At 47.6% G+C, this 18,322-nt stretch overlaps 1 protein-coding gene across 3 annotated transcripts in view; it reads left to right on the top strand.

Moving 5' to 3' along the window:
* CRY1 (cryptochrome circadian regulator 1) overlaps window positions 1-18,322 on the top strand; it is a 41,719-nt gene that overhangs the window by 12,882 nt on the left and 10,515 nt on the right. For all 3 annotated transcript variants that reach the window (XM_071551008.1, XM_071551007.1, XM_071551009.1), the window contains exons 2-4: window positions 11,281-11,389; window positions 15,904-16,046; window positions 17,661-17,845. In XM_071551008.1, coding sequence (XP_071407109.1) covers window positions 17,728-17,845 — 118 coding nt within the window. In that variant the 5' untranslated portion in view covers window positions 11,281-11,389; window positions 15,904-16,046; window positions 17,661-17,727. The remainder of the gene's footprint in view (window positions 1-11,280; window positions 11,390-15,903; window positions 16,047-17,660; window positions 17,846-18,322) is intronic.

Genomic DNA, 18,322 nt, shown 5'->3' with positions numbered 1-18,322 from the left:
AGTAATAAAAAAAGTCTCCCTGGAGTTCAGGAAGTCAATTTTGGATTGAATTCATTCCTGTCTTCTGAGAGGAATGGTTAGACAGGGGAAATGCAGAAACAGTTTTTATAGTAAAGTTGTCATTCTTCATAAAATAATTTTTTTTACCTAAACTCCTGTGGCTTCTCCAGAGATGACTGAATTTCACTTTTTAGTTATCAGAATCTTCTACTTAATTGTACTATGTAACTTTTCCAGATGAGTTTAGTTACTTCAGGTGAATTCTGTTCGTCCTGACCTTCAATATTGCAGAGAACTTCTGCAGTTCTGGCAGATGAAGATGGCACATTTATCCAGAGGTTATCTGGATTTTTTAATCTATTGAATCTTGAGCTATTCTTCAGTTCTGTTTTCCAGGAGTTACAATGCTGAGCTCTGTGTGTCTTCTGTGCCGGCTCTTCTTTGAGATGGAAGGCCCTGCAGCATGAAGTTCCTCCATTAGTCTACCCACCCACACACTAAGAAATTTTGGGACAAAGTGGAGTTTTTTGGGATTTATGGAACATGATCAACAAATCTGTGTTTGTTGTTTGTTTGGGATTTTTTTATGATCTTTTTTCTACATGATTACTGAAAAGCCTGAATACATTTTGATTATATTTACCTTGTATTCAGCTATAAATGACCAATTTCAGTTTTGAAAGACCAGTTCAGAAAACTTTGACCTTTTGATTCATAAGAGAAACAATGGGAAGTTAAGGCAATGCTGAATGTCTGAGCACCATAAGGCAAGCACTAGTCAATTTTAATTAAGATTTCCAGGAATAGCTTCAGTATTTTTTTCTATTTCCAAACTTTCTACTAATTTCTGTGCTTGCTAAAGGATGTCAGCTCTATCATTAATTCTCTCTTGTTAGTTTAATAGAATTTTCAGATGTGGGAAGCCAGAGATCATGGAATTGTACCTTAAGGACTTGCAATTTATTCAGTATAGTTGAGAAATATAGTTACTTTACAGTGTTTCATTTCTGAGAAACTTAAAATTGTGCAAAATTTTGCTAGCACTAATAATAACCTTTGAAAGGTCACTTTAATGTAAGTAAAGTAAATGGGTTTTATTAAAGTGAAGGGCAGTGTAAAATCTGTCCTTCAGAATCAGATTGCAACACTATCTTGTAAGAGTGCTTTTATCGTGCTTGCTCTTTTGAAATGAGCCATAGCTGTTACTTTCTCATGGACAGCTTAGATTGCCAAAATTAACGTGGCTGAACTATTTTATAAAGCAGACCAGCTCTGCTTTAATTACATCAAGCCTTATGAGCTGCTTGTTTAAATAAGAGAACTTGAGTACATGAGAATAGGGTGTTTTCAATTTCTTTATATATGAGCATATCTGTATTCTCAAGTAACTTAGTTTTGTAATTTGCTCTTAGGTGATATTTCCTCAGCTATTCCCAGTACAATTTGTTTGCTCTTGGGTTTTCCTTTTTGGATCCAACCAGTTTCTCTCTGGAAGAGCAGGCATAAGGAGTTAAAGACAAACAATAAAGACTTTGATTTATCAGATTGGAATTAGAGGATTAGAAAAAAATAAGCACAGAATATGTGTATTAAAGAATGGAAGACACTGGAAGAGAGAGATTTAGGAAGCTGTGAGCCTGTTAGTCTCCTATCACCAGAAGGCTGACCTTTGTAACATGAAGTAATCTGAGATGTTTCTGGTTATATGGGAATAGTTTAGATGAGTAATAGGTGCCCTTCGAATGTGAAGTTAAGATCTAGACTTTATAGAAGCTAAATACACTGTTTGCTGTGATGTATGGCTCACAAAATAGGAACCAAATCCAGATTGCTATTTCACTGAATCACAGCATAGTTGATGTTTGAAGGGCTCTCTGGAGATCATACAGTCCAACTCCCCACCCTGGTGGGGCAGGTGCACCCAGAGCAGCTTGGATGGGATCATGTCCAGGTGGGTTTTGAATATCTGCAGAGAAGGAGACTCCGCAGCCTCTCTGGGCAGCCTGTTCAGTGATCTCTCACCTTCACAGCGAAGAAGTTTTTCCTCATGTTCACATGTAGCTTTCTGTGTTTCACTGTGTGCCCATTGCCCCATATCCTGTCGCCGGGGAACTGCTGAAGAGAGTCTGGCGCAATCCGCCTGACACCGCCCTGAAGATATTTGTATGCATGGATAAGATCCCCTCTCAGCTGCCTCTTCTCCAGGATACACAGGTCTCATAAGAGAGGTGCTCCAAGCCCTTCATTATCTTTGTAGTCCTTCTCTAAACCCTCTCCAGTAGTCCTTGTCTTTCTTGAACTGGCAAGTCCAGAACTGGACACAGCACTCCAGATGTGGCCTGACCAGGCAGAGTAGTATGGAAAGACCACCTCCCTCAGCCTGCTGGCAGTGCTCTTCCTAATGCATCCCAGGGTACCACTGGCCTTCTTGGCCATGAGGGTACATGGCTGCCTTGTGGTTAACATGTTGTCCACCAGGAATCCCAGATCCTTCTCTACAGAGCTACTGTCCAGCAGGTCAGTGCCTAACCTGTGCCAATACTTGGGGTTATTCCTCCCTACACAGCCCTACACTTGCCTTTGTTGAACTGAATTGTGTTCTTCTCCACCCTCTCCAGGTCTCACTGGGTGGCTGCACAGCCTTCAGGTGTATCAGCCGCTCCTTCCAGTTTTGTATCATCAGCACACTTGCTGAGGGTACTCTCTGTCCTTTCTTCTGTGTCACTACTGAGTTCATTAAACAAGAGTGGACCCAGTAGTGACTCCTGGGGAACACTGTTTGCTACAGGCCTCTAACTGGTCTACACTGTTGGTCACAGTCCTCTGATGCTCAGCCAGTCCTCAACCCACTTCCCTGTCCACTAACCCTGCCCACATTTCCTGATCTTACCCATGAGGATGTTACAGGACACAGTGTTAAAAGCCTTGCTGAAGCCAAGATAGAAAACATGTACTACTCTCCCTCACATCCACCCAGCCAGTCCTTCCCTCATGGAAGTCTATCAGATTGGTCAAGCATAATTTCCTCATAGTGAAACTGTATTGAATACTTCTAATAACCTTCTTTTCCTCCACATGCTTAGAGATGACATCCAGGATGAGCTGTTTCTTTACCTTTCCATGGATTGAGGTGAGGCTAACTGGCCTATGGTTTCCTGGGTCTTCCTTTTTACCCTTTTTGAAGACTGGAGTGACATTGGCTTTGCTCCAGTAAGCACCTCTCCTGTTCTCCGTGGTGTTTCAAAGATGATGGAGACTGGTTTAGCAATAGCATCTGTCAGCTCCCTCCGCACTCATGGCTGCATCCCATTGGGGTCCATGGATTTGTGGATGTCAGGTTTGACTAGATGCTGTCTAATCTGAGCCTCCTTGACCAAGGGAAGTCTTCCTTTCCCCCAACTTTTGCTCTTTCCTGTAGGGTCAGGGATTCCTGAGGGCTGGCCTTAGCAGTCAAGATTGAGCAAAGAAAGCATTCAGTACCTCTGCCTTCCCTGTATCCTTTGCCACCCACTTCATTCAGCAGTGGGCCCCCATTTTCCCTACTCTACTTTTTGCTAGCAAAAGGTAGGAAGGTGTAGAAGGAGCCCTTCTTGTTGTGCTTGACATCCCTTGCTAGGTTCAATTCCAAATGGACTTTAGCATTCCTCATTACCTCCCTGCATACTCTGACACCATGCCTATATTCTTCCCAAGTGGCCTGTCCCTTTTCCCACATTCCATAAACTTTATTTTTCTGTTTCAGTTTTGCCAGAAACTCCTTGCTCATCCGTACAGGTCTGCTGATCCTTTTGCTTGATTTCTAACTCATAGGGATGCACTGGTCCTTAGCCTGGGGGAAGTGAGGCTTGAATATTAACCAATTCCCTTAGAACCCTTTGCCTTTTGGGGCCTTAACTCAGGGGTTTCCTCCAAGTAGGTCCTTGAAGAGGCCAGAAGTAGTTCTCCAGGAGTCCAGGGCTGTAGTCTTTATTGTCCTGCTTTTTTCATCTTTGAAAGATTGTGAATGTCTTTTGAGTAAGACAAAATATTTGTGTGTTTCGTTCCTTTGGGAAATGCTAATCTGGAAAAGGTAGTTTGGTTGGAAAGAAATAAATGAGGGATGGTAGTAAGAAAATGCTGCGTTTTGAGCTAGGTTTGGTTCAAGTGATTCTGTCGTTCTTAACAGAGCAGTATTGCTTGCTATGGTTGATATTCTCGTCCCACTCCATATGTGGAATGGTCTTTACTCTTCAAGGTCAAAAAAAGCACATCCAAAAGGACCCAGCTTGGAGAGATTAAGTTTTAAATGTTGCTTTCTCTTGATTATTTTTCTAAGCCCTTTTTTTCATCCTTTTTCAAAGAATTGAATTTTTTTTTGAGAACCTCTTTTACACCTGTACATGGGCTTGGGTGTATCTTGCATTCTTCCTTTGTCACAGCTCTGCTTTTATTTGAAGATTACAACAGTAGTAAATATTAAAGGGAAAAAAAGCCAAGTGGCCCACATCACAGTCAGTGTTTGGTTTTGGTTTTTGCAAGTGGATCAGGTCTTGCTAAGTTATGAAATATGCTGAAGCCCTGAATTGCACTCTAAAGGAGCTGGGTTTTTCTCCATTGTATGTCGAGCAACCCCGCAGGAGATTAGGTGTCTCCCACAGCTACTTCACTGAAGTATCTAGAGTTGAATAACATGACCTTTTTCCTGCTCTGGTGTATAAGCCTAAAGGTTAATACCTTTATGAAATGTATTATTGTATACCTTTTTAGGATGTGGAAGTTGCCTGTGGTATTTGTTGAAACAATATAGTCCAGTAAGGCCTGGCTCTGTGACCTTGATGTGGTAGCAGGAAAACACTACTGTGGCTGCCTGCCAAAGGATGCTGGGGAGTGTACATAATACTGAAATCCTGTCTGAGCTTAATCTTCTTACAGTTTTGTAAGAATATACTGCTAAGACACATTGGATGGTGACAATCAAACGGGAAAATACACTGATAAAATAGTGAATGTTTGTATACAGGTACATCAACTTTGAGATACTTCTCTGTGTCTCATACTTTGTTTTGGTATTAGAGTTGGTGTTCACATTGTGATTGCTGTAGAAAGGAGTGTGAGGTGTGTGCTTACCTGATGCTCAACTTCCATAGTAACGTAACTAAACATGGCAAAGCATGTGTGAAGGAAAGGCACTCCCTCCTTCTCTCTTTTATCTCATGAAGAGAAATAAATGGTGCATGATTTGTGTGATTAATATAATTGGGGTCTAATGCTGTAAATTATACTCAAATAAAATGTGGTTGATGTTACACAATACATAATGTTCTTTCTTTTTATTGAGTCCAGCTCTACTAAACTCGGAAACATGAAGGAGGAGTATCTGATGGCAGTGTTGGAAAAAACAATTGAATGGAATGATAAAAGTCACAGATATTTGGCTGCCTAAGATAATTCTGATAGACAAAGTCTGGGTGGTGATCACATATCCATAATGAGAGGTCTCTTTTTGACAGTGCTTTTCTGTTGCCAAAGAGATGGAAATCAATGGCTTGCCATGAGGACTAGTGGGCAGATGGAACAAAAACAGGTTAAACACAAGTTTGGATGGATTGCTGGAAGTTGACAAGTTGTGGGTGAAAGTCTTAATCAAACTTAGGAATGGCACAAGTTTTAGCACTGTTCTTCTTCACTCAAATTCTTAAATTTCTTCTCAGAATGAGGAAGCCTAACTAGATTCCTTTATTTTATGTGTCTGGGCAGTCTGGCATGCCTGCTAATGGTTAAATTCAGAATCTGGATTTGTTAAGAAAAATGATTTTTGGTGGCTTAGCACAACCATTTTCAGGTGTGAATGGCACCTGAAAGAGAAGTCATTGGCATTTTAAGTCTCCTCAATGCTCAGCATCTGTCCTGATTTCATACTGGCAAGGATGGTCCTATGTGATTAGGGTTTCTGAGTGTTTATTACTCCTAAAAATAACCCCAAACAAGACTTAACAGTAGCCTTAAATAGTGTGTCTATAAGTATCCTTCTTGCTAGACTCCTCTCAAATGAAAGTGTTAACTTTTTAACAGACTGCTCCTGACTCCTGCCCTGGATAAAGTCTTTACTCATGTTAATGGTGTAGAGCCAGGAACGTTGTGTGATGTAGTGGTTACTTTAATTCATTTTGTTAATAGTGAACTGTGTTAACAGTTATTTATTTAAATATTTTAATAGCTGCTTTAATGGTACCAATTTATTTCAGTTGCATGGGTAGCTAAAATGGTAGTTTGTATGAGGCTTTCTGTTTCTGGCAATCACCCTTAAAATGTAGGGAGGCAGAATGATTACTTTGTTTTAGACCCCAAACACACCTTGTATGAAGGGAAGATTGTGGAACTTCTTGGAGTAAACTGTTAAGATTTTATGTGAATAAAAAGGATATGGTGTTCAGCAACTTTCATGAAAATTTCTGAATATTATAACTAAATGTCTCTGGCAGATTGTGTGATGCTCTGTAAGAATGTTGCTTGCAGATGGGTGTGCTTTGCATCAGCATTTTGCCTGCGTTACAATAAGCCTGTTCTGCTTCTTTCCATCACGTCAGTTGTGCATGTACCTCACGTGGTTTGCTGGTGTGAAATGGATGGTGAACATCTCCTTCTTCTGGTTTGTCCAAGGAAAGTTTTAGACCAGACACAGAAAACTGGGCTGATGATCTAATCTGATAAAAAGTATCTGTGTATCTTTTTTGTGTCTTTTTAATTAAGTCCTGTAGTTAATATAATTCATTCAAAGTGAAGAAGGGAGAGCTTTCCCATTCACTGGTAGGTTGTTTTAGGTGGCAGACTCAGAAATGTGACCTGTTACTGTAGGGAGAGATTTAAACAGTTCCTGACAGCCCCAGTCTGGTGTAAAGCATAACAGAGTTCCAGCCTAGTAGTAGCTCTTACTTCATGCCGTGAAGAAACTTTGCCTCAAGAGCTCATATACTGAGAAGAAAATACTTTTTGAGGTGGAGGTTTCGTGTTTGGTTTCAGTTCACAGACTAATTTACCATTTCCATTTTTGTTATACTTTGAAAGGAACCTGTTTCTAAGCACTTTGGTATATCTCTTTAGAGAGAAAGCTCAAATAATTTTGCATGCAGATAACCATGGTAAAGGTGCTGCTTCTGCAAGTTTTAAGGGTAGTTGTGAGAAAAAGAGGGGGAGAAAACCTTTTTTATGACAAGTAGTTGATTTGACTATTAAGTTTCTTGGTAGAGGATGTATCTAAAAGCAATTATTTAAGAAGGTCCACTTTTAATTGAGCAAGGCTTGTTGCAGTGGAGATTGGACTAGATAATCCAAACTCTTCTGTGATTCTATAAATCTGTGTGAAGGCTTTTATGTTAGGCAACTTGTAATAACACTTTGATGAGAAAATGCCTTTAGTTGTGGTATAGCATCAATATAGCTGGTGAAAATGAAATAGGTGATAAATTATTTGCAGCACATTTTGTTGAAACAATAACACATTTGGTCCAGCTGAAAGGTTCAAATATGTTTAATAAGCTGCATTCTTGTTCTGAGTAACCAGAATCTGTATTCTCAAAGTCATAAGCAGAATTCTTTTCATTGCTGTTACTTTAGATACCATAAGGTCAACAGGGTTTCATTATTTTTGAACAGTTTGCTTTCCCTGAGTCTTGCAACACAAGCCATGGTTTGCCTGGTTTTCATTAGTTCTGGTTTTTGTTGAGGTGAGGGGGAGTGTGTGTGTTCTGGACACTCTCTTGCTCCTTCCTACATATATTTAACACTTTGAGTCTATGCTGTTCTTTTTGTTGAAAACCTAAAAGAGTTTTATGGAGATTGAAATGCTCCATTGGGGTAAGAGATAGTTAAGAGAGATAATAGAGTGGATTTGGGGAACCAACAAGTAGAGATTAATCAGTATTAAGGCCAAGTTTAGGGATCTTAGATGTGAATTGGAGACTGGGTCAGTGCATGTAATCTTCTTGAATAGGATTTTGTGCCAGATCCAGACTAGAAGTTGTATATTGTGGTCAATCAGGTAGGAAGAAAAGAAGTTGAGAAAATAGAGGGAACTGAAATGCCAGGAGGAAAAAAAAAGTTTCCTGAAATACAGATTTTTAGTTTGAATAGTTATGAATATTTTATGTCACCAGTTTCTCTTCATGCCTTCTCTCTGTACTTCATGATGTTAAGTTTAAAACACAAAACAAAAAACCCACAACAACAACAAAATGCCATAAAACCAAACCACAAGAAAACCTTCCTCTGGACTATTCCAAAGGTATCCAGGACCATATTGCAGTTTGTCTTCCTAGTGATCTGTGAGTGCACATGCTCCTTGAAAGTGAAGTTTACATCAATAAGATTAATGAATAATGTCTGTCATTCCAGGCTGCAAAAAAAAAAATTCACACAATAAAATGAAGCTGTAGTTTTCAGAGTCCAAAAAGGAAGCTGTAGTTTTCAGAGTCCAAATGGAATTGAGTTTATCCTGGAAATACGGGGCCCAAGTTCTCTCCAATAGAAGCACGTCCAATTCTCAGTCTGATTCTTAAAATGACACCTGCATTATTTCTGTCAAAATGAGTATACAGGAATTTCTTTTTCTTTTCTTACTACCACAGAGTTATTTCAAAACAAAACTTAGCCAAGTGAGAAGTTTAGGCATTTTTGGTCTGTTCCAGTCATAAAACATAGAACCACAGTTTGCCAGCCAAGCAGCCATTGTATTCTTGTGTGCTGGCTGCCAAAAGGCCTGCTCTTACTCTTCCAGGCTGAGTGAGGCACACATTTTAGATGTTTAAGAGCAGCTGCGGAGTGGTTCTCCCAGCCTTTTAGAGATTATTTTTGTTAAGTTTTTCCCCTATAAAATTGAAACCAATGTGTTTTAGGTAGGCATCACTTACATATTGTGGGGCGGTCCCGTGGTGTAAAGGAGAGCACTCTGGACTCTGAATCCCAAGGACCTGAGCTCAAGTCTCAGTGGGGACTTTCCCCTGGCAGTTCAATGCCTCCCTGCCATCCCATCCCGTCAGATCTCGGATGCTCAGCAGGGTCAGCCCCGGTTAGTACCAGGTGCTGTGACAGTCCCGAGGACTTCACTATCACTGCCTAGCTCGCTCGGCCGTGGCAGATGGACCTCAGGACTTAAACGGTGGGGCCAGTTCTGTGCACGCTGTGCCTCACCTAAAAAATCCACTGTGCAGGCTGGAAGGGCACACCCACGTGGAGAGAGCCCTGCCCAAAGGCTTTCCTTTGCAAAGTCTGCTCATACACACATATACTTGCATATTGCTGCATCTTTAGAAAATTAATGTTAGCAGGTTTACAACAATCGTGTATGCTGTGGCCCTCCTAGAAGGTGTAGCATTTTCATTGTATGTGGTTATTTTTTACGATTCATGCTTAAAAATCTGGGTGTGTATGAACTCCTGTCTTTAGTAAACCTGGTTGCTCAGTGCCTTTGTCTTTGTCATGCTGTGGCCCCTTGCAGTAGAGCTGCCTGCCCTTCCATGGTAGCTCTGTGCATTCCCCTAGGTGTAACCTCCAGCCTCTGTGGCACTGCATTCCCTCCTTGCTCTAGGGCAGTTGCTCCTGAGGTGTTACCACTGTGCCCTTGCACCTGCATGTAGCGTTGTTACAGCAGGTTTTCTCAGGGGTAAAGCCTACAGTGTTGGAATCGCCTCTTTTTTTTTTCCTGCTCCTTTGGGTGTAGCTTGTGATTTATGGCAATAATGTGTGTGCTCAGAGGTCAGCAGGCACTGACTCAGCAGTTACCCTGATCAGCATCTGCTTTGGTGAGTGCCAGCAGCTTTGTCAGAAGGAATGGCTGAGAGGGTTTGAGCAGCTCCTGGTGAGAAATACGTTTCTACACAGAATCGCTGAATGGTTGATGTTGGAAGGGACCTCTGGAGATCACCTCGTCCAATTCACCCTGCTAAAGCAGGTTCACCCAGAGCAGGTTTCACTGGATCATGTCCAGGTGGATTTTGAGTATCTTCAGAGAAGGAAATTCTACAGACTCTCTGGGCAGCCTGTTTGAGTCCTCTGTCACCCTCAGAGAAGTTTTTCCTTGTATGCAGTTGGAGCTTCCTGTATGTCAGTTTGTGCTTCTTGCCCCTTGTCCTGTTGCTGGGCACCACTGAAAGAGTCTGGCCCCATCATCTTGACACTGCCCTTAAGATATTTGTATGCATTGATAAGGTCCCCCATCAGTTCTGTTTTCCAGGCTACACAGCCCTCATAAGAGAGATGTTCCAATCCTCTCAGTATCTTTGTAGTCCTCCATCAGAACCTCTCCAGTAGTTCCTTGTCTTTCTTGAACTGGTGAGCCCAGAACTGGACTCAGCAGTCCAGGCGTGGCCTCAGCAGACAGAGTAGAGGGAGAGGATCACCTCCCATGACCTGCTGATCACACAAAAAAGATACCATGGGGCAGCTACTTGTTGCACTGGAGAGGAGTCCAGGGGAAGGACACTAACCTGGAGACCCCCAGTATATCTGTTTCCAGCTGGTTGGAAGATAGAGGGTTTTTTTTGCTCTCCTTCCTTTTGTTTTTATCTCTTTCTCCAAACAACTTTCACCAGTGGAGTTTAGTTACTGTATGCACTAATAAATCTCGGCACATGAACCTGTTTCAGTAGTTTTTGTGCAACTACCTGTTTCTCTTGAAGACTCGCACATTTGCAGCATCCCATGCCCCCATTTTGCTTTTATCCTTATTTGCTAATTTGCTCCTCAAATAATTCAGTTGACATTACAGCCCAGATGCTTGAAACTGTTATATAGGGGCTGTTTCTATAAATGAAGGCCAAAGGGATAGTTATGGCTGTGTACTCCTCTGTTGTTCTGTTTTTAGTAACAGTTCAGGCTGCTGTGTTGTAAGAGGGACTTGGATTAAGTTTAGTAGCAGTGTGCCAACAACTGATTATCTTTTTGTTTGTTGGGGTTTTGTTTCTGTAGCGTGTGTTCTTTTGTCTTTAGACTGACAAGATACTTGTAGTTTTAGTAAGGACTAGAGAGTGTTTAGTCCATTCTAGAGTTGAATAGCATTGAGCTGAAAACTGAAATGACAGCATGGCTTGGTTTTATGAATTATGGATTGTTGACTGTATTATATGGTCTTGTGCTACAGCAAGCCAAGTGTAATTTGGATGTGAATGTGCATGCATCACCAAAATACACACCCAGTACTCAAGGGCTCCTAATTGTTGTTGAATTATTCTTCTTAGTTACCTTTTTCTATTGTGCCATTGTCTGGTTTGCCTCAGAAAATAAAGGTTTCTTTATGATTCGTTGCAGATTCCTGCTTCAGTGTCTGGAGGATCTTGATGCAAATCTACGGAAACTGAATTCACGTCTGTTTGTTATTCGTGGGCAGCCAGCAGATGTTTTTCCCAGGCTTTTTAAGGTAAATGCCTCTTGCAGTTGTTGTTTCTATCCACAAATATGACCAACAAATTAATTTCAGTGCCCATTATCCTTGCAAATACTTAACTGTCCTTCCAGTTTCTCATTAAGGTTGTTAGTGTTTGTTCTGAATTTTCCCCTCTAATCTACATATCACCAGCTGAACTGTGTTGCTCTTAGACTTTACTGGGTTTGGTTTCTCTTCTTTCTTTGGTTTCCCCCTTCCTCCCCCCCTCTTCCTTCCTCCCCCCCACTTCCTTCCTCCCCCCCTCTTCCTTCCTCCCCCCCTCTTCCTTCCTCCCCCCCTCCTCCAACCCCCCCCTCCACCCCCCCCTTCCTCCCCCCCCACTCCAACCCCCCCCACAACCACCCACCCCCACCCAACCACCCCCCCCCTTCCAACCACCCCCCCACAACCTCCTCCCCCCCACTTCCATCCTCCCCCCCCACAACCAACCACCCCCCCACTTCCAACCCCCCCCCCCCAACCTCCCCCCCCCCACCTCCCCCCCCCACACCCAACCACCCCCCCACACCCAACCCCCCCCACCCCTCCACCCCCCCTCACCCACCCCCCCCCACACCCAACCACCCCCCCACTCCCAACCACCCCCCCACTCCCAACCACCCCCCCACACCCTACCCCCCCCACCCAACCTCCCCCCCACCCCCACCCCCCCCTCCACCCCCCACCCAACCCCCCCACTCCAACCACCCCCCCACACCCAACCACCCCCCCACACCTCCCCCCCACACCCTCCACCCCCCCTCACCCATCCACCCCCCCCTCCACCCCCCCCACCCAACCACCCCCACCCAACCCCCCCCACACCAACCTCCCCCCCACTCCCTTCCACCCCCACACCCTCCACCCCACCCACCCCCCCAACCACCCCCCCTCACCCAACCACCCCCCATCCCAACCTCCCCCCCACCCATCCTCCCCCCCTCTCCCAACCACCCCCCCTCTCCCTTCCACCCCCCCTCTCCCTTCCTCCCCCCCCTCACCCTCCTCCCCCCCCTCCCTTCCACCCCCCTCTCCCTTCCACCCCCCACACCCTCCCCCCCCACTCCCATCCCCCCCTCACCCTCCCCCCCCTCTCCCTCCTCCCCCCACTCCCTTCCACCCCCCCTCTCCCTTCCTCCCCCCCTCTCCCTTCCTCCCCCCCTCTCCTTCCTCCCCCCCTCTCCTTCCCCCCCCTCTCCTTCCTCCCCCCCTCTTCCTTCCTCCCCCCCTCTTCCTTCCTCCCCCCCTCTTCCTTCCTCCCCCCCTCTTCCTTCCTCCCCCCCTCATCCTTCCTCCCCCCCTCTTCCTCCTCCCCCCCTCATCCTTCCTCCCCCCCTCTCCTTCCTCCCCCCCTCTTCCTTCCTCCCCCCCTCTTCCATCCTCCCCCCCTCTTCCTTCCTCCCCCCCTCTTCCTTCCTCCCCCCCTCTTCCTTCCTCCCCCCCTCTTCCTTCCTCCCCCCCTCTTCCTCCTCCCCCCCTCTTCCTTCCTCCCCCCCTCTTCCTTCCTCCCCCCCTCTTCCTTCCTCCCCCCCTCTTCCTTCCTCCCCCCCTCTTCCTTCCTCCCCCCCTCTTCCTTCCTCCCCCCCTCTTCCTTCCTCCCCCCCTCTTCCTTCCTCCCCCCCTCTTCCTTCCTCCCCCCTCTTCCTTCCTCCCCCCCTCTTCCTTCCTCCCCCCCTCTTCCTTCCTCCCCCCCTCTTCCTTCCTCCCCCCCCTCTTCCTTCCTCCCCCCCCTCTTCCTCCCCCCCTCTTCCTTCCTCCCCCCCTCTTCCTTCCTCCCCCCCTCTTCCTTCCTCCCCCCCTCTTCCTTCCTCCCCCCCTCTTCCTTCCTCCCCCCCTCTTCCTTCCTCCCCCCCTCTTCCTTCCTCCCCCCCTCTTCCTTCCCCCCCTCCTTCCTCTCCCCCCCCGCCTTCCTCTCCCCCCCCCCGCCTTCCTCTCCCCCCCCCGCCTTCCTCTCCCCCCCCCGCCTTCCTCTCCCCCCCCCCGCCTTCCTCTCCCCCCCCCGCCTTCCTCTCCCCCCCCCGCCTTCCTCTCCCCCCCCCTCCTTCCTCTCCCCCCCCCTTCCTTCCTCTCCCCCCCCCTTCCTTCCTCTCCCCCCCCCTTCCTTCCTCTCCCCCCCCCTTCCTTCCTCTCCCCCCCCCTTCCTTCCTCTCCCCCCCCTTCCTTCCTCTCCCCCCCCTTCCTTCCTCTCCCCCCCTTCCTCCTCTCCCCCCCCTTCCTTCCTCCCCCCCCCCTTCCTTCCTCTCCCCCCCCCTTCCTTCCTCTCCCCCCCCCTTCCTTCCTCTCCCCCCCCCCTTCCTTCCTCTCCCCCCCCCTTCCTTCCTCTCCCCCCCCCTTCCTTCCTCTCCCCCCCCTTCCTTCCTCTCCCCCCCCCTTCCTTCCTCTCCCCCCCCCCTTCCTTCCTCTCCCCCCCCCTTCCTTCCTCTCCCCCCCCCTTCCTTCCTCTCCCCCCCCCTTCCTTCCTCTCCCCCCCCCTTCCTTCCTCTCCCCCCCCCTTCCTTCCTCTCCCCCCCCCTTCCTTCCTCTCCCCCCCCCTTCCTTCCTCTCCCCCCCCCTTCCTTCCTCTCCCCCCCCCTTCCTTCCTCTCCCCCCCCCTTCCTTCCTCTCCCCCCCCCTTCCTTCCTCTCCCCCCCCTTCCTTCCTCTCCCCCCCCGCCTTCCTCTCCCCCCCCGCCTTCCTCTCCCCCCCCGCCTTCCTCTCCCCCCCCTGCCTTCCTCTCCCCCCCCCCGCCTTCCTCTCCCCCCCCCCGCCTTCCTCTCCCCCCCCCCCGCCTTCCTCTCCCCCCCCCCGCCTTCCTCTCCCCCCCCCCGCCTTCCTCTCCCCCCCCCCCGCCTTCCTCTCCCCCCCCCCGCCTTCCTCTCCCCCCCCCGCCTTCCTCTCCCCCCCCCCGCCTTCCTCTCCCCCCCCCGCCTTCCTCTCCCCCCCCCTGCCTTCCTCTCCCCCCCCCGCCTTCCTCTCCCCCCCCTGCCTTCCTCTCCCCCCCCCTGCCTTCCTCTCCCCCCCCCCTGCCTTCCTCTCCCCCCCCCCCCTGCCTTCCTCTCCCCCCCCCCCGCCTTCCTCTCCCCCCCCCCCCGCCTTCCTCTCCCCCCCCCCCGCCTTCCTCTCCCCCCCCCGCCTTCCTCTCCCCCCCCCGCCTTCCTCTCCCCCCCCCGCCTTCCTCTCCCCCCCCGCCTTCCTCTCCCCCCCCGCCTTCCTCTCCCCCCCCCGCCTTCCTCTCCCCCCCCGCCTTCCTCTCCCCCCCCCGCCTTCCTCTCCCCCCCCCGCCTTCCTCTCCCCCCCCCTTCCTTCCTCTCCCCCCCCCTTCCTTCCTCTCCCCCCCCTTCCTTCCTCTCCCCCCCCCTTCCTTCCTCTCCCCCCCCCTTCCTTCCTCTCCCCCCCCCTTCCTTCCTCTCCCCCCCCTTCCTTCCTCTCCCCCCCCTTCCTTCCTCTCCCCCCCCTTCCTTCCTCTCCCCCCCCCTTCCTTCCTCTCCCCCCCCTTCCTTCCTCTCCCCCCCCTTCCTTCCTCTCCCCCCCCCTTCCTTCCTCTCCCCCCCCCTTCCTTCCTCTCCCCCCCCCTTCCTTCCTCTCCCCCCCCCTTCCTTCCTCTCCCCCCCCCTTCCTTCCTCTCCCCCCCCCTTCCTTCCTCTCCCCCCCCCTTCCTTCCTCTCCCCCCCCCTTCCTTCCTCTCCCCCCCCCTTCCTTCCTCTCCCCCCCCCCTTCCTTCCTCTCCCCCCCCCCTTCCTTCCTCTCCCCCCCCCCTGCCTTCCTCTCCCCCCCCCCTGCCTTCCTCTCCCCCCCCCCTGCCTTCCTCTCCCCCCCCCCTGCCTTCCTCTCCCCCCCCCTGCCTTCCTCTCCCCCCCCCTGCCTTCCTCTCCCCCCCCCTGCCTTCCTCTCCCCCCCCTGCCTTCCTCTCCCCCCCCCTGCCTTCCTCTCCCCCCCCCTGCCTTCCTCTCCCCCCCCCTGCCTTCCTCTCCCCCCCCCTTCCTTCCTCTCCCCCCCCCTTCCTTCCTCTCCCCCCCCCCCTTCCTTCCTCTCCCCCCCCCCTTCCTTCCTCTCCCCCCCCTTCCTTCCTCTCCCCCCCCCCTTCCTTCCTCTCCCCCCCCCCTTCCTTCCTCTCCCCCCCCCCTTCCTTCCTCTCCCCCCCCCCTTCCTTCCTCTCCCCCCCCCCTTCCTTCCTCTCCCCCCCCCCTTCCTTCCTCTCCCCCCCCCCTTCCTTCCTCTCCCCCCCCCCTTCCTTCCTCTCCCCCCCCCCTTCCTTCCTCCCCCCCCCCCCTTCCTTCCTCCCCCCCCCCCCCTTCCTTCCTCCCCCCCCCCCCCTTCCTTCCTCCCCCCCCCCCCCTTCCTTCCTCCCCCCCCCCCCCTTCCTTCCTCCCCCCCCCCCCCCTTCCTTCCTCCCCCCCCCCCCCCCTTCCTTCCTCCTCCTCCTTGTGGATGGTGTCCCATTCTGCCCTTGTCCTTCCAGTTCTCCTTTCCCTCACCCTCCATCATGCCACTGAGTTGCTGAAAGACCACAATTGTGTTTTGTGTTGTAGGAGTGGAACATTGCAAAACTTTCAATTGAATATGATTCTGAACCATTTGGTAAGGAAAGAGATGCAGCTATCAAGAAGCTGGCGAGTGAGGCTGGAGTGGAGGTCATTGTTCGGATTTCCCACACATTATATGACCTCGACAAGTAAGTTACAATTACCTCTGATTTTAAACAGGAAAGCAAGAAAACTCAGAGTTTTATATAGAATTTGTTTAGATACTGTGTCTTACTTTTGTCTTGGTTTGAGGGGAAAAAACCAAAATGTTTACCCACAAGCAGGGGAGGAGCCTCCTCCACGATAATCACACCACTCTTTATCAAATTTAAGAATAGGAATTTTAATACAAGAAGGATAACTGATATATATATATATATGTAAACGGACTAGCGCAACCCACTTCCCCAACACCACAAGAGAAAGAAAAAAAAAACCCAAACAACAACAAAACCCAGCAGGTTTTCCTCCGGGAGGAAAAAAGTTATACTTAAGTGTCAATGTCACAGCCCGGCTGGCTGCAGAGTGAGTTTCAGTCCCTTTCCAGCGAGACAGACGAGCAGTGAGCTTTCAGATGGACTCGGTCTCTTCCCCCTGTGTTCCCCGTCCAAGAAGCAGAAAAGTACGAGCAACCAGAAGCAAATCCAAGGCAGGCAGCAGCTGCAGCAGCAGCGCAGCCAGAAAAGCAGTCCGGGGCAGGCAGCTCAAACATGCCTGTAACTTCTCCTGAATAATAGGTTGTTGTTGTTTTGTTTTTTCTTTGAATTGATTTGTCTTTATTTTACTTGTTGTACACAACTTATGAGAAAGCCCTTTATATTTTTTTAATAACTGTTTCCTATCAATTATGTATTCCATAAGTAACTGGGGATTATTCCCTATCTCTATGTTGCGTTCTTTAATGTCTTGTTTATATTTTCCACAGATCTCTTTAAATGGATTAGTATTAGCTCCCTATTATAGCAATATAATCTACAAACTAGTCAAAACTGTGACTTGGCTTCTCTTAATATTGTGTGGTGTATTGTGGTAAATGCCCATTTTTTTCTGTTATGAGCTGATGTATAAGAGACAGACATATGGGAGGACAGTGAAATGGAATTATTTACTGTTAAAAACAATAGCTGATTTTTATTTTTTTAATCCTGAATTGAAAATTTCTTTCCTTCCCTCCTGCCCAAGCACCCCCCCTAACTAAGCATTTGGTTCCCTCTATCACTTCATAAGTTTTTCTTTGAATTTTTCTTTTTTTCAGGTTTTTATATATATTTAAAATGACAATGCAAAATATGGAAACTGTGTTTTTACAACAGTTGTGTATAAATTACGTGTTAATTCCCTCCTCTGTGAAGACAGTTGTAATATTGACTACTGTTATCAAAACCAGAATAGAGGAGCTAAATGTTTTAATTCATAATCTTGTAGGTGACTTGGATATTTCTGTATGTAGCTATGATCTCTCATCTGGTCTGAACTCTTCTTTGACTTGAACTGTCCATGTTCCTTGCTTCCTCATTCATGAGAGATGAAGACAATTGACTTGGTTATAAACAGTTAATTTATGTCTCCCTTGCAGGGGAAAAAAGATGGTAAAATTTGAGTTCAGTGTCTGGATTACTATGTGTATCTGTGATTTTAAATAGTATGCTAGAGGAAGATAAGAAGATATTTCTCTGTGTATGTAGCTGTGTATGTTTTATAAAAAAAAGTTACATACTATTGTCTGATGTGCCTCTTTCCTTTTTTCTTTTTCTTCAATTCAGAATAATAGAATTAAATGGAGGACAGCCTCCTCTTACTTACAAGAGATTTCAGACCCTAATTAGTAGAATGGAACCACTGGAGATGCCTGTGGAGACCATAACCCCAGAAGTAATGAAAAAATGTACTACTCCAGTTTCTGATGACCATGATGAGAAATATGGTGTGCCATCTCTTGAAGAGCTGGGTATGTTCTAGGATTGCTTTGACATTAGGAAACAAGTAAGATGCAATCTACCACTAAAGGCATAACACTTAAAATAACAATTGAGAGAGGTTCTACTTGTGGTTAATTGTTAAACTGATACAATTAGACATACAAAAGGAACAAAAAATGATAATCAACTCCATAAATGTTTGTTGTTTTCTGGTAAATGGGAGGTCAGATCAAACTATGCTAAGTACTGTTTGGCTTCTTGTAATACAGCATACTCATTTTCCTGTGGTACCAAAAAATCAATAAGGTACTAATAGTCTTTGATGCTTAATTTCACATTAAGTACACTTGGTATCTCTGTGCTTCAGGGGGTTCAATTTGTCATTTTACAAATTAATTTTAAAAACACTTTTTCTTTAAAAAAGTAATAAGGTAAATAATTATTTTAGGTAGTTCTTGTACTTTTACATATGTCCAGCTTGGGGTTTTCTCAGTAAAATATAGTGA

This window comes from Pithys albifrons, chromosome 3 (assembly GCF_047495875.1).
Source record: "Pithys albifrons albifrons isolate INPA30051 chromosome 3, PitAlb_v1, whole genome shotgun sequence".
NCBI classification, from domain to species: Eukaryota; Metazoa; Chordata; class Aves; order Passeriformes; family Thamnophilidae; genus Pithys; species Pithys albifrons.
Note: the sequence above shows the minus strand (reverse complement) of the source record. Positions and strands in the feature narration are given on the sequence as shown.